Below are 20,464 nucleotides of genomic sequence, written 5' to 3' on the forward strand. Positions count from 1 at the left end.
ATAATTGGATTAGGATTTCTAAGTGAGTGGGAGACCGGTTTATTAAACTGCTAAATGTGAGAGTGGAGAAAATACACATGCAACAGGCCTAATTAAATCCATACAGCAGAAAAGGGATCTGTTCATTGAACAAAAAAAAAAGGGGGTGGGGTGTAGTGCTGAATTCGGGACACTCCTCTCTCTGTAGGGAACACCCTGCAGCTACATTTAGGAGGGGCTTTTCTTCTCCATTGAGAGTAGTTCAGCTCTTGAAAGTCAGCTTGCATCCCACTAGAGTCCCCCTTCATATGATTCCACATCCCATAAGCAAGCAAAGCACCCTGAAGCCATGCAGCACCTCAAAGGGAAGCAGTGCCCGTTAACACCCTCTTCTGTGCTGTCAGCTCTTCTGCTCCTCACCTTTAGCTTGGGACATGGATTTAATTTGGATGTGGAGCAGCCTGCAGTATACACTGGACCAGAAGGCAGCTTATTTGGGTTCTCGGTGGATTTCTACCTCCCAGATGCACAGAGGTGAGTTAAGACTGTTTTGGGAGTTGGACAGGGCATGTCTTCCCAGGCCACTAACATATGGGGTCTGGATGTGTGAGGCAGTTTGGGAGCTTGTTGGGAACAAATAGTTTCTCGCCCTGTAACATTTGGTGGCTCTTGTTCTGAGGCTGTGAAACCTCTTCACATCCTCCTGTTCCCCTGCCTGCCTCTTGGCACAGAGGTGTGAATAAATAAGCTGGGGATGTGGAGCTTTTGTTTTCTGGGGGGCTTTAGAGTTTCATGGTGCATTCTGTTAACCCTTTATCTGTTACACATGGACTACAGATATAGAAAGTATTATCCATCGGTGTTTTCACTGTGTACGGTTGTTTGTTCTCGTTTTTTTAAAACGGTTTCCTTTCCAAGTTACTCTTTTTTTTTTTTTTAGTTCTTTGAAACTCCTCCCGCCCTTAAATTTGTCCCGTTACATCCCCTCATTTCCAACTCGCTTCCCTCCACCAAAATAATCTTTCCCTTCTCACTTTTCTATTTCTTTTTCACCACATCTCTTACCCCCTTTGCAACAACTCTCCTTTTATAATATTACTGTGATCCCTTGTTTCCTTTTTCAGTTCTGCACTCTTTTGTCTGTGTAAGACCGTCCCTCTTACTACAATTTGGCAGTCTTGCTCCCATGCACTTCTATCTTTTGTGTCTGGATGGGGATCTTATTCTCCCATCTGGTTGATATTACCTGCTGATCACCCACCTCCTGATTTCGCGTTGCATTTAGGTGCAGCCAGTGTTGTGGCTTTGAGGCAGAAGTGCCTGGCTCCTAATTGGTAGGTTAGTTCAAAGACTTTTACTGCAGGATGGGGCTAATACTACGGACGGAGCCCATGCTGCCCCACTTTGCAGCCTAGATCTGCTGACTCCCAGCAGCTACCCCCATACACTTTGTATTTTCTGTAGTGAAACAAATGTGTCGGCTTAGCTTTGTATTTTTGGCTCCTCCGGCAGCAGAGATGTATTTCACTTTTTGTTTGGGTTCCTGCCAGTGTTTTCAATTAAGAACAATCCTATTAGACGTAAATATATCAAAGTGGTAACTCCACTCCCGACTGTCTCCTTCTTACAATGGCGGCAGCCCACTAATGTGCCCCAAATGCTGGCGTGGATCTGCCCCCCATCCCCTGTGTTGAAGTCCGGTGCCTGTATTGCCCCCTGTGTTGAGACCTATGAGGATATGAGTAAATCTCGCCCAATAGCTCAGAGCTCACATGAGGAAAGTGACTAATAATGTTTAACAGGACAGAGTTTCCTGAAACCGGACACGCAGCAACAGTGAGGTTTGTGCCCAGCCCCTCCATGGCAGAGACAGCAATTTCAGCCACTCATTAAAACTGCACTGAAACGTGTGTGTTCATTGTGTACAGTACTAGTCCCTATTGAGATATATCTCCTTATATAGAGTTTATATAAACCAGCATTTCAAGATGAGTGGGTCTGACCATGTGGAGTGTTCAGATGGAGAACGTGTAACCCTTGCCAGATCTGCCAGGTTGGCTATGGTGTACAATAATTACAAGCAGTGATTTTTCTTAAAGGGTTGGGTGTGGGTAGGGATGTTTACCAACAGTACTGGACAGAAGAGGTCAATCATGCATTGTGTCTTCTCTTATCAGAACGCACTCAGTATAGTTTATATGGCACTTTGTTCACTTTTTGGGGTAGTCCCATTATCCCTCTCGTTGACTCCATCTGTTTTGAAGGACAGAGCTGCGATCCATTGAAAGGATCCTGTGTAGCAGTGCAGTGGTTAATCTCTGTCCCCTGAGGCTGTTCTGTGGCAGGATTGTTGCACAGTCTGTTAGTCATGGTTTCTCCTTCATTTCTCACCACTGTATCTGAGAACAGATGCTGTGTTGAGATATCATCCCCATCTGATAATTCACATGGTCTGGGATGGGATGGGTTTTCGGTGGTATGCTAACTTATTTTATGCTACTTTTTTTTTTTAAATCGTGCAAAGCACCAAACACTATCTAGTTTAACAGAGGGGGTTCATCTCATTTCGTTCAACGGGTATTAAAAAAAAAAAAAAAAAAAAAAAGTTTATGGACGAAATCCTTGCTTTAAATAAGAATATCTTTTTGCAGCTTTAATGTCACTTCCTATGGAAATTATCCCTATTTTAGGGATTGCACAATTTTATGGTCACTTGTGTTTTAAAACCCATCTACTGTATGTTCTTCCTTCGTATGGGAGAAAACTTGCTAGGCCAATTATTTGGGAGATGAACTGACTTGACTGTTCCCTGTGTTCAATGGTTCCTCAGAAAATCATTAGGGGTTAACCAGAAAAATGGGAGAAGGAATGACTGAAAAGACACTGACTGACTCTGACTCTGAGTTTGCATGAAGCAAGGGGAACTGGTTTGATTCCCGGTGTCAGCTCCTTGTGACCTTGAGCAAGTCACTTTATCTCCCTGTGCCTCAGGCACCAAAAAACATAGATTGTAAGCTCCACGGGCAGGGACTGTCTACGTCAAACTATCAGCGCTATACAAGAACGTGCTATTATTAAAAACATAATTAGTATTGGCTTGTGTTACGGTCACCATCTTTCTTTCTAATTTATTCGCATTGAATAATGCAGTTTAAAACAATTTCACTTTTTTTCTTTCTTTTAAATGGATATCTCTTGCATGCACATATGTATTGTACTGCAGGTAAATAAGTGGGTGCTTGGAATAGGTAGGCTGGGTTTTGAGGGTCCAGGATTTATTTATTTATTTATTTTTAATCACAGATTGAAAACTACTGGCATGGGAAGCTTTTAGGGCTATATTCATAAAGTGGTGCTAAACGGTTACTAAGGGGATACCATGAGTGTAACTATCATATACTTGTGTCTGACAAAAGTTAAGTTGATACATTTGATGCAAGGTTAACACTAGCTCAGACCTGGTATTTTATGACTCTATAAAAAGCAAGAGCATTGACACAAGGGAACTGATACATTCAGTAGTAAAAGTGTGATGTTACCACAGGGTTGGCAGTATTTTTTTTTTTTTATTATCTTTCACTTTTTTTTTTTTTTAAAAGGGTAACGTGTGTGTGTGTGTGTGTGTGTGTGTGTGTTCGTTCGCTCGCGTGTTCACTCGCTCTTGTAGTTGATACAAGTGGTTTCCAAATGTATTTAATTTTTTTATATAAAAGGAACCCTATAATTAGATTGTGAAGTTCAGCAGACCCCTACCCTCTAAGGTTGAGTCCATACAGGGGAGGGGGCGCTGAGGCTCGTCTGCGCAATCGGGAGTGATTGCATGAACTAGCAGACGAGCCTGCGTGCGCGATGGGGAGGCGGGTCACTGGGCCAATAGTCCGCGAAGCACCAACGTCACGGCGCCTTGACGCTGCTTCGCTCTGATTGGAGGTTTTCAGCCGACCACGCACTCAGAAACAGGTTCTGCTGTTGGCTGAAAATCCCTGCGCCTGCGGACGCTCGCGGCAGCCCCCTCTCAAGACATCCTCATTGAGGATGACGGGGCTCATCGCGGAGCGTCCGCACCGCTCGGCGCTGACTGTCTGTCCTTCTATGGACTCGGCCTAATAGCGTTTCAGAGATCAGATGCATTTGTAAATTTACATTGTATTTGGTACAATTTTTAAATGACCTGAAAATTGCAGGGAAGCACTTATTTTTATTTTTTTTTTATTTTTTTAGTGAATGCTTGGGGAACCCCATGTTTAAAAACACTGGTTTATAGTGTATGTATGTCTTTATTTCTATAGTGCCATTAATGTACATAGCGCTTCACAGTGGTAATACACGTGACAATCATAAATAACATATACAAATGGGTCATGGGAATAAGTGCTTCAGACTTAAAAATTAAAATTTAGGAAGAGAAGTCCCTGCTCCGACGAGCTTACAATCTAATTGATCTTGCAAGACTTGATTTGAATTTATATTAAATACTCCATTCTCTTCCTCACTTCTTTTAAGGCTTTACACTTCTGCCCCATTTCACATCTCAACCCTAAGTTCTCGCTATACACTATTCCGACTCTTGCGTTCTGCTCAAGGATGTCTTCTCTCTACCCCTTTTTGTATCTAAAGCCCTCTCCCACCTTAAACCTTTCTCACTCACTGCCCCGCACCTGGAATTCCCTTCCCCTCCATATGAGTGGCACCCTCTCTATCCACCTTTTTAAGACCTATCATAAAACCCACCTCCTTAACGAAGCAGGCGTAGCTCTCTGGCTGACACTATACACCTCATACGTTGACCATGTCCCCTTGCAGATGCACTTAGCAGAACACCCTCCTACTGTCCCTGTACGTTGTTCCTACTTAACAATTAGATTGCATGCTCTTTGGGAAAGGGACTCCTTTTCCTAATGTCTGAAGCGCTTCTTCCCATAATGTATTATTTCTATTTGTTGTTTTAATGTTATGCCACGTGTATTACTGCTGTGAAGCGCTGTGTACATTAATGGCGCTATATAAATAAAGATATACATAATCGGGCTGAAGGAGTGCTCAGTCAGGGCACGGAGTTTGAAGCGGGGGAGCCCGGTTCATATCCCATTGTCAGATAGATCTTGTGATCTTGGGCAAGCCACTTTTTCCCTGTACCTCAGGCACCAAAAAAATAGATTGTAAGCTCTACTGGCAGAGACACGGGCCGGAAACATATGTACAGCGCTGCGTACACTCGGCACTATACGAGGAAAACACATGATTTATCAACCTTTTGAGGCCTTTGTTTAACAGGACTATGCTATCCTAAAATCAAACACAACCACTATTTTGATAGTGGCACGTTGACCAGTGGATACATCCTGCATTAGGCCAGTTTGAGAGCGAGCTTCGCGATCAAAACAATGCAATTGTAGCGTCAATATGAGCATGGGTAGACGCAATGCGTGCAAAGACAAACATTTTTGTCTTTGGGCGATTCCCTTGTCACGTACACGGTTCAGCCAATGAGGGTGAACCATTAACGTGATGTCACAGGCACGCCCTTACCACGCCTCCCATCACGTACCCTGCAGGCCAGGAATCGCCCCAGCTACATCCAAGTGTTACATCATAACTTATACAGTACATGCTTTAGGCCAGCGGGGTGGGGCGGAAGATCTTTCTGGGGGGGGCGCACACCGTTGCAGGGGCCCCGTGCTCTTCCCCATGGCATTACAATTTAATGCCAGGGGATCACGTGAGGCCTCTGCAACGCTATTACTTACCTTGACTCTGCCGGCGTCACACTTGTCCATGGCACTGCGGTGTCATGTGACGTCACCTGCGTGAAATCACGCTGCGGGTCACGTGACCTCTCATGACGCCGCATCATGGTAAGGGAGGGGGTGCGAGCACCAGCGGAGGGAAGGCAGGGGGGCGCAGCTGCAAAGGTTTGCGCTGCCCTGCTTTAGGCAGCTCTGCCCCAAAACCTGTATAGCTGCTCCTCATATCACCTAACACTAGCAATCAACTTCAGGAAAAACAACTGAATATTGTAAACTAAAGTGTGTGTGTGTGTGTGTCAAAAGAATGGTTAGTTCTGGGCTGGTTATGCTAGTACATACTGTGTAAGCATGTGGTAGCACAGCGGAAGATACAGTATAGGGATTATCTATTTTTTATTCCTCTGCACTATTATAGCACTGAAGGTGTTTAATAGTTTCCTGAACTATTTATTTTCCCCCCAAACGTGAGTTTTGTTTCTCTAGGCTGGAACCACTTTGATTAACCATGCAATTAGTTACACTTTTTTCTCTTAATGCTGATCGTGTTTATCCGAGGCCAGGTTACAAGCCCTGTCTGGGATCAAGCTGTGGGAACTGTCTGGTTAGCGTGTCGGTTGGTGGGGGCCCTGAAGCAACCAAGCTAGCCTAGGCCGCGCTTATACTCCCGTGACTTCGCCGTATACAACGCCGTTGTAGCAGCGATTTCTGCTCATAGTGTAGGAGAGAAGTGGCGGGGGCGTGGCAGTGAGCGGTTCACCCTCATTAGCTAAACCACTCGCGTGCCCGCTGACGTCATGCAGCGGTCGCCAGAAAAATAAATTTCCAGTGATCGCAGTCGCACCTACTATAGGTGCTCGACACAGATTAAATACACTTGGTTTCACGCGATGTGCCATAGCCGAAGCAGGGCTATAAGCGCGGCCTAATAAGTATGCAATGTGCTGCAAGTGTCCTCTATACACTTTAGGCCCAGATCAGACAGGATACTAGGTGACGTGCGCACAACCGTCACTCTTTGAGGCTAGTGGAGGACAGTTGCCACACTAAACTTGTCACACTAGAAACTGCTTGTGGCAGCAAACTACAGCGTTGACGCTGCAATATTTTGCCGCCACAACCCAAATTGAAATTTGGGGCTGCAGTCGCGTCACGTGAGCTGGTTCAGCCAATAAAGGCGAACCAGCTCCGTGACGTGTTCGTTACGCCCCCAAACGCTGCGACACAACTCCTGCAGTTTGAGCACAGATCGCTGGGCTGCAGGAGTGCGCGGCAGAGGCGCACGCGCGGACGTAGCAGCCAGTCTGAGCTCAGCCTTACTCAGTGGAAGAACTCCATTCAGCCCTATTGAACTATATTTTTAGTGATGGGGCATTACAATGACTGCCAAGGTTTCATATAACTTACATTAGGTTTGCTTCTCGCTTCAGAGATTAGTACCTTAATCACAATGCTATCCCTCTACCATGATTGTTTTGGTCAGGTAAGATTGGTTCATATTACAAGAGTGCAGTTACAGTGAATTTTACTCTGTTTTCAGTATTGACTCCTGTATAAGAATGCAGGAATCTTTGCATTTCTTTTGCATGTGCTTCCGGGACTGAATGAGTTAACCCGTTGTCCGCATACAGAGAGCTGCTTCCGTGGCAGAATTTTTGCACAGTCCGTTAGCTCAGCCTTGGGCTTTTTATAAGCCCTTGTTGCTGCAACTAATCAAATGCAGCAAGTGTTGGTATTGGAAAAGAAAATATACACATGCATACTTACTTTTTAGTTTTTTAATATGTGTATAAAATAGTTCACAGTACAAAATAAATAAGACCGGGGAGGTGAAACCGATCCCTGTCCTGAAGTGCTTTATAGTTTGTGTATCCGAGGTATATGGGGATAAATGAATTTCTCGCTGCACAGAGCGGGTTCCAGACTGATTTAGTTTCTGAAGTAGGACACTGCAGATTCCATCACTACAATGTGACTAGTACAGTGAATCAACAGGAAGGAGGTCCACACGCCAGTAGTTCCTAGAAGGCACACTTCTAAGTTTTGCTGTTGCTTATAGTCTAGGGCAGGGGTGCACAAGATTTTATTGGGGGGGGAAGGGGCACGGCAGTTACAGAGGCCTGCACTCTTCCCCAAGGCATTGACATTAAATGCCGGGGACCGCGCAAGGTCTCTCTAACTCACGTAACTTGATTCAGCCGGCTTTGGGCCACACTTTGCCGTGGCAACGTGGTGTCAAATGACTCTGTGGGTTCACGTCACATGACCCAGCGCGGCATCATTTGAAGATGCCACAAAGGTTAGGGGGGGGGGGGGTCGCGAGCACTGGGGGAGTGCAGGCAGGGGGCGCAGCACAAAGTTTGCGCACCCCTGGCTGTAGGATGAACAGCATCAGTCACAAAAGACTTTGAATCAAGCACATAACATTCAATAGTTACCAGCCATTATTTAAAAGTTAAGAGCAATCCAAGCAATGTTTGAGGATTGAAGCAGGAGGTCTCCAGAGCTCAACCCCGTTAATTTCAGCTCCGGGGACCCCCTGCTTCCCAAGAGGCCTCTGTAGTAAATGCCAATATCGCTCGTTTTTTTTTTTTTTGTTGTTGTTTTTAAATATAATTAAAGCTCCCATGTCACATGGGCCATTAATAAGCTGCTTCGGGTGACATCACTGCTTCCCATTGGCCCGCAGGGCACGGGAGCTTTGAAAAGCGGACAATATGTGATCCCCGCTAGCAGAGCGGCTACCGGCAACCCCTAAGGCTGTGATTATACTCAAAAATGTGTGTAGCATTGCCACGCCAAAACAAGTAACTTCCAATTGAAGTGCTCATACTGCAAGCGACGTTCAGCCAATGAGGGTGAACTGCTCGCAGCCGCACCACCCCAAGACTCCTCCTGCTCTCCCTCCCTGGTACAATCAAGATGCTGCAGCGCTGGGTGACGTCACAGAATAGCGCTGCCGCCTTGCAGCTCTTGGTTTTGGCTCTTACCTTGGCTCAGACTGCGTCAAATGATGCCGGGCCACGTGATGTGGTGGTGCCATGGCAAAGTGACGTCAGAACGCAGGAGCCAAGGGAAGGCAGGCAGGAGGGGGTAGGGGAAAAAGATTGCACTCCCCTGCATAGATGTTACACAGCAGGGCTCTTCAGTTCAGGCTCGTGGGCCAAACACAGCCTGCATAGGGTTTTGGAGCGGCCCCTGGACTGTCTGCATCTTGTAATTTCCATTTAGTTGCCTAAGCTGCTTAGTGCACTTTTGTTCACACTAAAACCTATATGTAATGTTAAAAATGACCCTACTTTAACTTTTTGAAAGCAGTTCTACGTATTTAAATGTATCCGGCATTATATTCCGATACTCTTGTGGCCCTTTTTACTCATTTATTTGTTTACTGATCTGGCACCCTTTGGGAAACTGGTTGAAGACTCCTACTACAGCTCAACCCCCTTATAACGCTGTTTGGGGTCCAAAGAATAACATTGCGTTATAAACGGATCGCGTTAGAAATAATGTACAATTGTATGCATTGTACAATAAAGTATTTAAGATACCAATAATCGTGTTGTAAAGTATTCCTAAATACGAAAATTGGGAGCCACGCTTACATCGCGTTATAAGCGGATTCGCGTTGTAAGGGATCGCGTTATAACAGGGTTGAGCTGTATATAGTATACAGCAGGGTTGCAGAAACTGGAGGACGGGCCCCCCGATACTTTTCTGGGGGGGCGCGGCGGTTACAGAGGCCCCACGCTGAGCGTGAGGCCTCTGTAAACGTACTTACCCGGCTTGTCACGCGTCTCAAATGCCATGGCGCGATGCATCGGGGGGGGGGTGCAGGAAGTTTGCGCACCCCTGGTATACAGTACGCTCATTCACAAAACATCGGCAGACATTCACTAGAAAAACTGCCATTGTTCAGTCATACAGTACACACTGTACATATGTATAGCAGCATAGGAAATGAACATACTAGAATTAAAAGAATAGAGTTCAGGACACGAATGGTTGCATTTCAAACAGGGATTTGTTGTATAGAAAATGGTCTGGTAGAAAAAGAACATGCTGTTCTGGCTTCTGAACATGAAACATATGGATATTATATATGTCTCTGGCTCGCTTACACACTTGTGCTCCAGAGATTTGCCAAAGGCCTATCGCTTGTAACAAAGGGTGTGCGTGAATGTTGGATGATTATTCAGAGACTGTTAACCCCCTCACTGTGTTCTAATTTCTTAACACTGCTGCACAATTCTGAGGTACAACTTGTCTATGTTCTATCCTTTGTCATTAACACTTTTTTTATTGTTTGGGGAGAGGGGTAGTGGGTGCAATATCCAAGTACCCTTATCAGATCCTCTTAAATTCCCAACTGGCCCTCCAATGTTGAAGGGATTTAATACTGTTGGTTCTGTTTTTTTGTATGTATACAGGCATACCCCGGTTTAAGGACACTCCCTTTAAATACACTCGCGAGTAAGTACATCTCGCTCAATAGGCAAACGGCAGCTCACGCATGCGCCTGTCTGCACGTCCTGAACAACAATACCGGCTCCCTACCTGTACAGAAGCTGTGCACAAGCGGGGAGACTATGGAGCCTGTTACAAATGCCTTTTTACCTCAGTTATGCACGTATATGACGATTGCAGTACAGTACATGCATCGATAAGTGGGAAAAAGGCAGTGCTTCACTTTAAGTACATTTTCGCTTTACATACATGCTCCGGTCCCATTGCGTACCTTAATGCGGGGTATTCCTGTATGTAGTTGCGGTTCTAATTCATTTTGAAAAAATTTCACATTTGCCCTATATTTTTGTATAGTGGCTCGAAATGTTCTTTTGTGATTAAAAAAAAGAAAGAAAACATTTGGTAAAATAAGGGTTCCTTCAGCTGCATATCATATATATTTCTTTTAATAGCCCTCTGTTTTTACTCATCAGTCTTTTACATCTATTGAGATGGTGCAAAAACTGCATGCAGTTGTTTCCTCTCTCCACACCTAAAAAACCCAACCTTTTTTTTGTTCTTGCAAAGTTCCCTCATTCATGCTACAATCCATATTCTAATGGACATACTGTGTTCACAAGTGGTCCCTGTGCAATCTTGTGGTTAAAGGGACATTCTGGAAGTTTTAAGGTGCAACATCTATATGCTTAACAATGCGAACCGAAGGCACTTTTTTTATTTTTTTCCCCCTTTGTGTAGTTAGTTGGTTTCATCTGCTAACTGGGACACTTAAAGATTTTTCCCATGGTTCCCTGTACAGTGTGGCTCCAACGTTGTGGTATTGGCAAATGACTCCCATTCAGCCTGCTGTCGTCTTCCCAATAATCTGATTTTAAAAATGTGCAAAAAGCTGTTGAGCTGCAGCTGGAAGAATCTCCCCTATAAGCCAGTCCTGTTGTGTGCCATGTTCATTCTGGACTTCACGCTTTTTCCCTTGTAGCTGAAGTCTGTCACCCAGCTCCTCAACCCTCCTTGCAAAGAAATGAGCATTACAGGATCAGCTGAAAGTGGTTTAGCTCTGAACCATGGCTCCTGTTAGAGCTGTGTCTGTACTGTTACTGGTATCTGTGGTCATGTCGTTCAAAGACGTGTGTGTGTGTGTGTACATATAGCTAATCTGTAGGTACCTTCTGCTGTGGATTCTTATTATCCCTTTGATGTCATTAACCAGAAGACCAAGAAAAATCCACAACTGGAAGTAATTACTAATAGTCTCACTCACACTGTTGGTGGTATTCTTACAAAAAAAAAAAAACACCAGCTGGTTGATATTTGGGAAGCACTTGAATGTTGGTCAGAAAATGTCTAGTGTGGTAATTTATGCCATGTTGACCTCTACTCCCAGCTCGGGTATGAACTGGGTTGGTACTTTTTATAGCTCGGCAGTGACCAGAATCCACTGCAGTTAGTTGTTTTTGTGGCCATGAAAACAATTTTTATGTCATGGGGTCAGCATGTTCCATTAATGTTATCAGTTTTTTTTTTGTTTTTTTCCCTTCCTCTGTTGGGGGATGGGGGGGATATTAAATTCTACATCTCGCCATACTGAAGTGCATAAATAGAGGCCTTTTTACCCCACACCTTGCAATACCAGTGGGTGCATCCCGTTATTACACAAATGGACACGATGTGACAAAATAAACGGCATATGCACACCCCAAAACAAACACAGGCCAGCAAGTTTAAATAATGTTTACGTTTCAAAGATTCACACATCTTCAACGACTCAATCCCATTAGCCACTTTTCCCCCACTCGCCCATGTGTACGGTGGTGTCCCCCTGAGCCAAACTGCATCCTCTCGACCTCAGTGAGCTGCAACGTCATTGGGAGAGAACATTGTGGCTTTCTAATGAGTCACACCACCATATTTTATTTATTTTCTATAATCTGTGAAAATTGAAAACTCTATTTTGGGACCCAGAGTTTGGGATGATGAGGTAACTCCATACAATACTCGCATAACACCTCCCACAGCCCGCCATTATCTGGTCAGAGGCATTTATTTGATTTGCAGCAGGCAAGTCCTCTTTGGCAGCAAATGGGTGACCTTCAAACTGTGATCTTTATATTTCCATTGTTCATCTTGTCACACCTCATTGTAAAGGTATTTTCTTCCAACCCCTCCCCCCCCCCCCCCCCCTTCTCCCCTACCCATAGTGCCCCACGGGGATCAGTTTTTGTTGCGGTCTATTTTAATCAAATAAGGCAGCATAGCAGTCCCCTAACCACATTATAACACAGGCATGTAAAATTAATTGCATAGCTACCTGCCAAGAGTGGAACACAGGTTTTTCGTTTCGCTTTGAGGGATCTGTTACTTGTGGCTCTGTCAATCTAGACCGAAAAATCTTCCCCGCTGCTGTGCTCTGATCTTGGTAGGTAAATTCCCTCCATGCGCTTAAGTGCATCTATTTCTTTGTCTGGGTGGGAAGGGGGTCATGTCCACACCTACTGTACATTAGACCTCTACAGCCAAAATTATAGATTGTGGGACTTGAGTATCTCAAGGCCACAAGTCGGGCTATAAATACAGTGCAGCAGTTGCATTTTGTTGCCAAGTTTTGAGTTAAATGTTTTAGTGGGATATTTTAATGTCTTTGTTTTGTCCTCACATTCTATGAAGAGGTTTCCCCTTCATTAGCTGTAAACAGTGTGAAGGGCACGTTCGCTTATCCACTTCTGCAACTTGCTCCACTGTTTTTAGAAGGGAGTGATGTGAGTTTCGGTCAGAAGATTAAACATACCTTTATCTTTATAGATCTATCCACTTCCAGTCTGCAGATCTAGTCACACTTCTACTGGCTGTTTTTTTTCCCTTGGCTTGGCTTCCTTCTAGGGTTTTTTTTTAAATTTTATTTATTTATTTCTCCTTCCTTCTCTCTCCCTCCATCCTTTAATTGGGTCAACCTACAAGAAATTGTAGGCTGACTGTATATAGTTTTCAGAACCCTACAAGTCTCATTTTTATTTTCTGAATTATACATGTAGAAGAGACTGGTGAGTTGTGTACACAATTGTTTCATCTGTAAAGAACATACACGTTCCAAAAACAATTGTGGCTACTAAAACTTTGAACGACATACTTCTCACACGCTCAAGCGTAACTTCTGTTCTGCTTCCTTTTGTAGACGGAGCTTCATGCAAAACTATTTGTATCTTAAAACTACCAACACCGATTACCTAAACCTATAGTACATTAAACAAATGAAAGGGAAGATACTATATGCCTGAGATTTATTACTTGATGGTGACTCCAATGTACAGTATGCTGCTCAAAAGTACTACTGGTCCTCCCTCCAGTAAGCCGCAGACTTAAATATGTATCGTAGGAACACAGAGATAGTGTTCTGATTATTTTACTGGCCTATCATACATTTCCTTACTGCTGTGTTGGCCTTCATGGTATTGCTTTGACAGCTTTTGATGGGTATTCCCACTGGCCGCAATGTATTTGCAGATATATACATTTCATACACATGGCACAAGTTTGTGTTTAGTATTTTTTTTTTTCTCTCATGCAGCAGCCTTGCAAATGTAAGCTCTAGGTTGAATACGCAAAAACAAATCAAACAAACGTAAGCAAGCTTTTTGATTGGTGAAACCATTGTCGTGCCATTCCCTTTTTATATCCAAGTGTATTCCTACGCTGCCGGGAGGGCCTGCCAATCCTTGTTTCTCATGCATGTCCCTTCGGCTGCAAAATGGTTGCAAGCATTTCATATTGGTGGGGGAAATGGCAATGACCTTGCACTGCCAAATCTCATTTTATTTGGGGTGGGTCTCGGAGAGGAGTCCCTGAGGTCAGTTCTCCAATTTTAAATGCATTTTGTGTAAAAAATTTTTTTTTTTAGCTTTCTTTTATAGCTCAAATGTGCTTGTCTCCTGATTCTCTGTATCTCTTTAGACTTCCTGCCTCCATGAGTCTCCTTGTGCTCACAAACTGAAATACAAATATGTTTTTAGTTTATTTATTATATAGCCAACAATGACAGTCGTGATTTACAATACAAACTGGCATCTCGATATGCGGACAAATGATGGTTCAAAAGCACTGGTTAAGTACAAACAGGGATTCCCTTCCCCGGATGGTTCTATTACACACTTGACAGATTTGCTGTGATGGTTTCTTACTCTCTCTCTCTTTGCTCACCTCCGCTGCCACCATAATAACAAACCAGAGAACCCTTTCCCACCTTTAATGTCTGAAGGTCATCAGATGAGCATAGGGAGCATTAACCATTTCCAACTTGTAGTTTTTTTTAATGGGACTACAAGTGTATAGACACAGACACAATATTCCCCTGTGTTGGAGTCTTGGTTTTCATTGGGGTGTGAAGAATTAACTGCTCGTTTTTAACCCCCTTCAATATGCTGCTGGACCCTAAAGCGGTGAAAAGGCCAAGATGTTCTTGGCAGGAATAAACAAGACGGATGGCACAAGTAATGGCTCAGAAATACCAAAGGAGGGGGTGAGACTAAAGGAAGACTATGAAAATAGAGGTCGGAGTTCACTCTGACACACATGGGAGATTAATATTTATTGTGTCTGCACATTCCACATGTAGGCCTGTCTGTAGCAGACTTCTTTAAAAAAAAGAAAACTGCTTGCCCGTGCTATGCAAATCTCTGCAGCCGCCCAAAAAGTGTGTAGAATAGTTGTTTACAAAGTGTGAAAGGTGCAATTTCTGACACCAGTTTTGAAAAACAAAGTCATTTGGGCCTTATTCGGAAAGCTGCAGTACTGCCGAACAGAACATTATCACGGGAGTAACACTAATATATACAATGATTCCCAGCACGCAATCAGTCAGACAATGTCAATTGAAAAAAAATGGCGAATTGTATTAAATATGGATGCGAGTACAAAGCTAGCCCTAATGCAGGCCTGGGGAGACTTTCTCACGGAACAGTGCAATATACATAAATCAGAAAGGGGGGAAGGGAGACAAGTGAGTAAAAACAAGAAAAAATGTGGAGGGGGGGAGGGGGGAGACACGTAATAGGGTGAAAAATTGTAAGGGGGGCAACGTTTCTGGGTCTAATACTACACATAAATGGAATAATATATAGCACTGGAATAAGACTGTATCTGCAGACTTGGACAATAACAGATCTAAGAACCAAGGTAATGACCCAATAACTGCGTCAGATACACTACATGCTTAAGGACCAGTTGAAGTAAACTATTAACTGCTGCAAGGAACACTAAAACTCAAGCAGAGAAGCTGAAAAAGCCACAAAAATTACAAAATAAATAAAATAAAGGGCAATACGAACCCTCTATCGTGGTGAGTGTCAGCAGCTCTCATGGAGTCCTCTGTAGTGGCTGTGTTGAAAGAGTTACTCATGGCGTTATCCAAGTGTTACAGCTGGTGGAAACCGGGAGAAGAGCGGAACCACTCATCCAATCCCTGAGCTGTCACATCGTGAGTTGGCGGAGTCCCCGTCATAATCAGGGTTCCCGGATGCAAAGCAGGTATACACACAGCTGTGGAGATAACAGCCGTCACTGACATCATCTGGTATGCCCGAATGCTTAACTGAAGGAACCAATGAGCGGCCGTGTGGGAAGCAACCTCCATGTTGCAGACGGGCAGTTGTGGTCTACAGTGCTTGGTGTATCCTTTCACACTAATGCGCATGCGTTTCATCCGGATTCGCTCCGTTATATGTCCATAGTTAGACTGCACATAACCAATCTTTGTGTTGTATTCCTACTAATAAAGAATACAAAATAAATCAAGGAAAGCACATTAACTCCAGGGGACCTATGATCAGAGTCGGGTGTATTCAGAATGATTGGTTTCAAAATAATTAGGCTACTTATTTGCATAAGTGTCATAGGTAATATAGATGAATGTACCCATACTGATAAAGGACCTCAGAGAAACAGACTGTACTAGTACATATCAAAGAAATGCAATGAAGTATACAGAATAAATGTGCAGTCTAGTGAAATCAATGCCTATAGTATGCAGGAAATGGACATTGGTTCATCCCATGAGTAAACATGTCAATCCATCTAGTGAAATGGTACCTGAGAAATTGTGATGACCATGTGTACAAAGGGCTATGGAGTAGAGACTAAAAACGTCAGAAGTGGATCCCTGGCGTATGGCAAAATGCAAATGTTGAATGAGTGAAGATTATAGTACGGGCACATTCCTCATGGAGGAAGGGACAACGTAGCCAAGAACTTTCCCTTCTCCGTAGATCAGAGAAGATGACGGATTAGACATGACACACCAGGGCATACAACCACAATGATTAAGGGATGAGATGGAAACATGGGGCCTACCGCTCAAACACCCAAAGTCCAGCTCCTTATTGATCCCTCCTGGAGCTAAAGTGCCCATTGTCCTAATTAATTTGCTTTCTGTCTGCTGTAATAGTTGTTTCAAGTTGCTACCTCTCCGACTCTTGGCAATACCATCAATAACTTGATAACGACGTTGGCTGATATGCCCAGCTTGTGTGAAGTGGTGTGCTACCGGTGCCTCTACATCTATTCTCCGAATTGCAGCCTTGTGCTTTCTAATCCGATCTTTGACGTGTTGTGTGGTCTCACCCACATACCCAAAGCCACATGGACATTTGATTAAATAAATATATTACGTTCCGGGATAATCATGTATAGTACTTCTTGATAAAGAAATTTTTTTTTGTCTGTTGTGGGGTGATAAAAAATAAAAAGATTACCCTCCTGCATACTGTTTCACTGATTTACAACTGCAACATCTATAAGACCCAAGCTTGGGAGTGCTAGAAAAGTTTGTGTCTTACCCTTACCTCCTAAATCCGTTCTCACTAGAGGGTCCCTTTGGTTACCCTCTTGTATGAGAATAATGGTTTATCGATGAGGGTTGGTATTAAAGACTCGTCTGTACTTAGAATCTGCCAATGTTTGAGAATGGTCCTTTTTGATCTTCGCACTCCATGTCCCGTAGTTGGATACAAAGGGAAGAGTATGGTCTAGTACAAACATGAATGGATTTATGTAGGAGATCAGTTCTTGCTAGGATCTCAGCCCTTTGTCTCTTGTTAGAGCAGAGTGACACTGGATATCCCCTATGCATGAATTTTAGTTGCATCTCATTCAGACGTTCATGGACTGATCGAGGATTACTTATGATACGTTTTGCCCTAAGAAATTGGATGTAGGGTAAACCTTTAACTGTGCCTGGTGGATGGAAGCTAGTGTATAGCACTAAGTTGTTTCTGTCTGTGGTTTTGATATAGAGATCATACTCTAGTGTATTGCCTTTAATGGAAATTGTGGTGTCCAAAACGTTATGGAATGACTGTCGATCTGTTGGGTAAACCCTATGGTCTCTTTAGCCTGATTTTAATATCTTGGATAAAGCTAAGGGCCTCCTGTTCTGTGCCAGACCAGATTACAAAGATGTCATCGATGAAACGCACCCAAATCTCATGTACAGAGGATGTTGATAGACAATGTCTCTCAAATTTCATCATGAAGATTTTGGTGTATGTGGGTGCTACGTTGGAACCCATCGCTGTCCCCTCTTTTTGTACGTAAAATGAATCTTCAAAGAGTTTTCCTTGAGAATAATGGTGAGTAGATCTAAAATATACGCTCTTTAGGGGAAAATGAACAGTCCGCATTAAGACGCAATCTGACTGTATACATCCATCACCCATGATGGCATTTTATCAAACTGTGATCAACGGTAATACGTCATCTGCAATTCTAAATCGGTTTATTTTGTCCAGAAAATCTGATGTATCCTGGATATAAGAGACAGAGTTAGAAACTAAGATTGGTTATTTGCAGTCTAACTTTATGGACACACAACGGGGTGAGTCCGAATGAAGCGCATGCGCATTAGTGTGCGAGGATGCACTGAAGACCACAACTGCCCGTCTGCAACATGGAGGTTGCTTCCCACACAGCCGCTCATTGGTTCCTTCAGTTAAACATCCGGGCATACTGTAGAAGATGACGTCAGTGACGGCTGTTATCTCCACAGGTGTGTGTTAACTGTACCTGCTTTGCATCTGGGAACTCCTGATGATGTTGGGGTCTCTGCCTACTCACGACGTGACGGCTCAGGGATTGGATGAGCGGTTCTCCTCTCCCGGTTTCCACCAGCTGTAACACTTACTGCTATGAGTCATCCAACACAGCCACTACAGATGACTGCATGAGAGCTGCTGACACTCCCCACGATAAAGGATTCGTATTGCCCCTTTTTTGGGGGGGGGGGGGCTTTTCAGCTTCTCTGCTTGTCTTTTAGTGCTCCTTGAAGCAGTTGCTTGTTTACAGCAACTGGTCCTTAAGCATGTAGCGTATCTGACGCAGTTATAGGGTCATTACCTTGGTTCTTAGATCTGTTATTGCCCAAGTCTGCAGATACAGTCTTATTCCAGTGCTATATATTGTTCTATTTATATGTAGTAGATACACTGTTTTTTTCTTCATAACACACCTGTGTAATTTAGAGGTTTTTTTTTTTCTTTGGATGGAGGTGTATATTTAGGGAAGTACCACAGGCTACATTAGCCTGTGGGAACGGGCTAGAAGAAGGGGTGATTTAGGTCCCGAAACCTTACCCCCCCCCCATACAATTTATCACCCTATTCATTATGTGTTTTTGTATGTACTTTTCCCTCTTTCTCCCTCCCCGTTTTTTTTCATTTATTTATTTTCACTCCCTTGTCTCCCCTCCACCTCTCCTCCTCTCCCTCTGATTTATGTATATCGCACTGTTCAGTGAGAAAGTCTCCCCAGGCCTGCATTAGGGCTAGCTTTGTACTTGCATTCATATTTAATACAATTCGCTATTTTTTCCAATTGACGTTTTGTCTGACTCTGCGTGCTGGGAGCCATCGTATATATTTGTGACTTGTATTGGGTGGCGCTTAGGTTCCTCCCTGTTCCCCTGCACCCCATATACCATTTATTTTTTTTACGTCATTTTCATCGTTGTTTTCGGTTGCTACCTAGCTCACATACTTTTTATTATCACGGGAGTGAAATGATGCCGTCTTTGGATGCTCAGTGTTGCAGGCCCTTCCCGTAATGAAAGGGCCAATGAAGTCCCTATTGCCTCCAATATCAAGGGCTATTACAGAGAGCAGTTCACCTTCTAACCCTGATGCTGTCTGTCTGGTGACTGAAATACTGGTAAACCATGTTTCCATAATGTTTTGGTATTTGACATTGTAGGTTTATGTAACCCATGTTTCCCCCCCTGGTTGCAGACTGGACCCCTAGGGTGTAGTGAGGGCTGGTTACATGTATGTGGGTGGTGCGTACCTGTGAGGAACAGGAGGGCCTGAGTCTCCCACGGTGGTATGGGGGATAACAGGGACAGGCTTCTGGGGTATATGCCTCCATCTTCTCTAGCAACGGTGGTGCAGCGCCTCCATCTCTGGCGAGCCTTAAGGGATAAGGTGAAATCCTCCCAGAGAAGCCCTGGTCTCAGGGCGAGAGATTTCAGTCTCACACACAGTCTTTGTAATAAAGCAGCAATGTCTCTTTATTCTGTACAGCAGATCAGTAGCAGCACACAGCAGCAGTTCATATGCAGTGTACAGGGTCTTGTCCTCCTCTCCTTCTCCTCCAGGCTGTACCCCTGCAGGATGGGCTGTATGGGGCTTCAATACCCCCGACACCCACCCCAAGGGTATACCCTCTGGGTGAGGCAAGATTCCCCCCCCCTCACCCCCTGAGCAGGGTGAGGGACATTGGTCCACCACCTATAGTCTTATCAGCTCTAAACAGGCTAATCTTCTGCCTCCTCTCCAAGCACAGGTGTCACTCTAAACATGACCTCCTCAGGTCAGACACTCCAGCACTCTGCTCCCAGGACAGAACTTCTTGTCACTTACAGGAACAGGCAGGACTAAGTTTAGTCAGCCCCACCCCTCATGATGTCAGCAGGCCCTCCCCTGTGTCTCATGCCTGCACACAGTCAGGCCTACCTCCACCAATCACGGCAGGGCTTGAAGCGGGGGAAACCCATGATAACTACTGGCGGCCTGCACTTACACCAGTAGGAGAAAGATATATAGCCCCCATTTCTTACCGGGGCTACATTTATATAATGAAAAAAAAACTCAGACTGCAATGCATTGGCCCCTGTAGCAGCACATCTTATTATATATTTGTGAAAGCACTGTATGCCTGTCTGCATCTCCTGTGTCCCTAGGGGAAATCTCATTGGTCCCTTGGGCCGCCCGCCCCCGCACCTCTCATTGGCCTGAGGC

The 20,464-nt window shown here is 44.2% G+C and overlaps 1 protein-coding gene across 1 annotated transcript in view; it reads left to right on the forward strand.

Moving 5' to 3' along the window:
- Positions 1-211: 211 nt before the first annotated feature.
- ITGA5 (integrin subunit alpha 5) overlaps positions 212-20,464 on the forward strand; it is a 107,502-nt gene continuing 87,249 nt past the window's right edge. Inside the window, exon 1 of the mRNA XM_075591732.1 lies at positions 212-513. Coding sequence (XP_075447847.1) covers positions 329-513 — 185 coding nt within the window. The 5' untranslated portion in view covers positions 212-328. The remainder of the gene's footprint in view (positions 514-20,464) is intronic.

Source organism: Ascaphus truei, chromosome 3, assembly GCF_040206685.1.
Source record: "Ascaphus truei isolate aAscTru1 chromosome 3, aAscTru1.hap1, whole genome shotgun sequence".
Taxonomy (NCBI): Eukaryota; Metazoa; Chordata; class Amphibia; order Anura; family Ascaphidae; genus Ascaphus; species Ascaphus truei.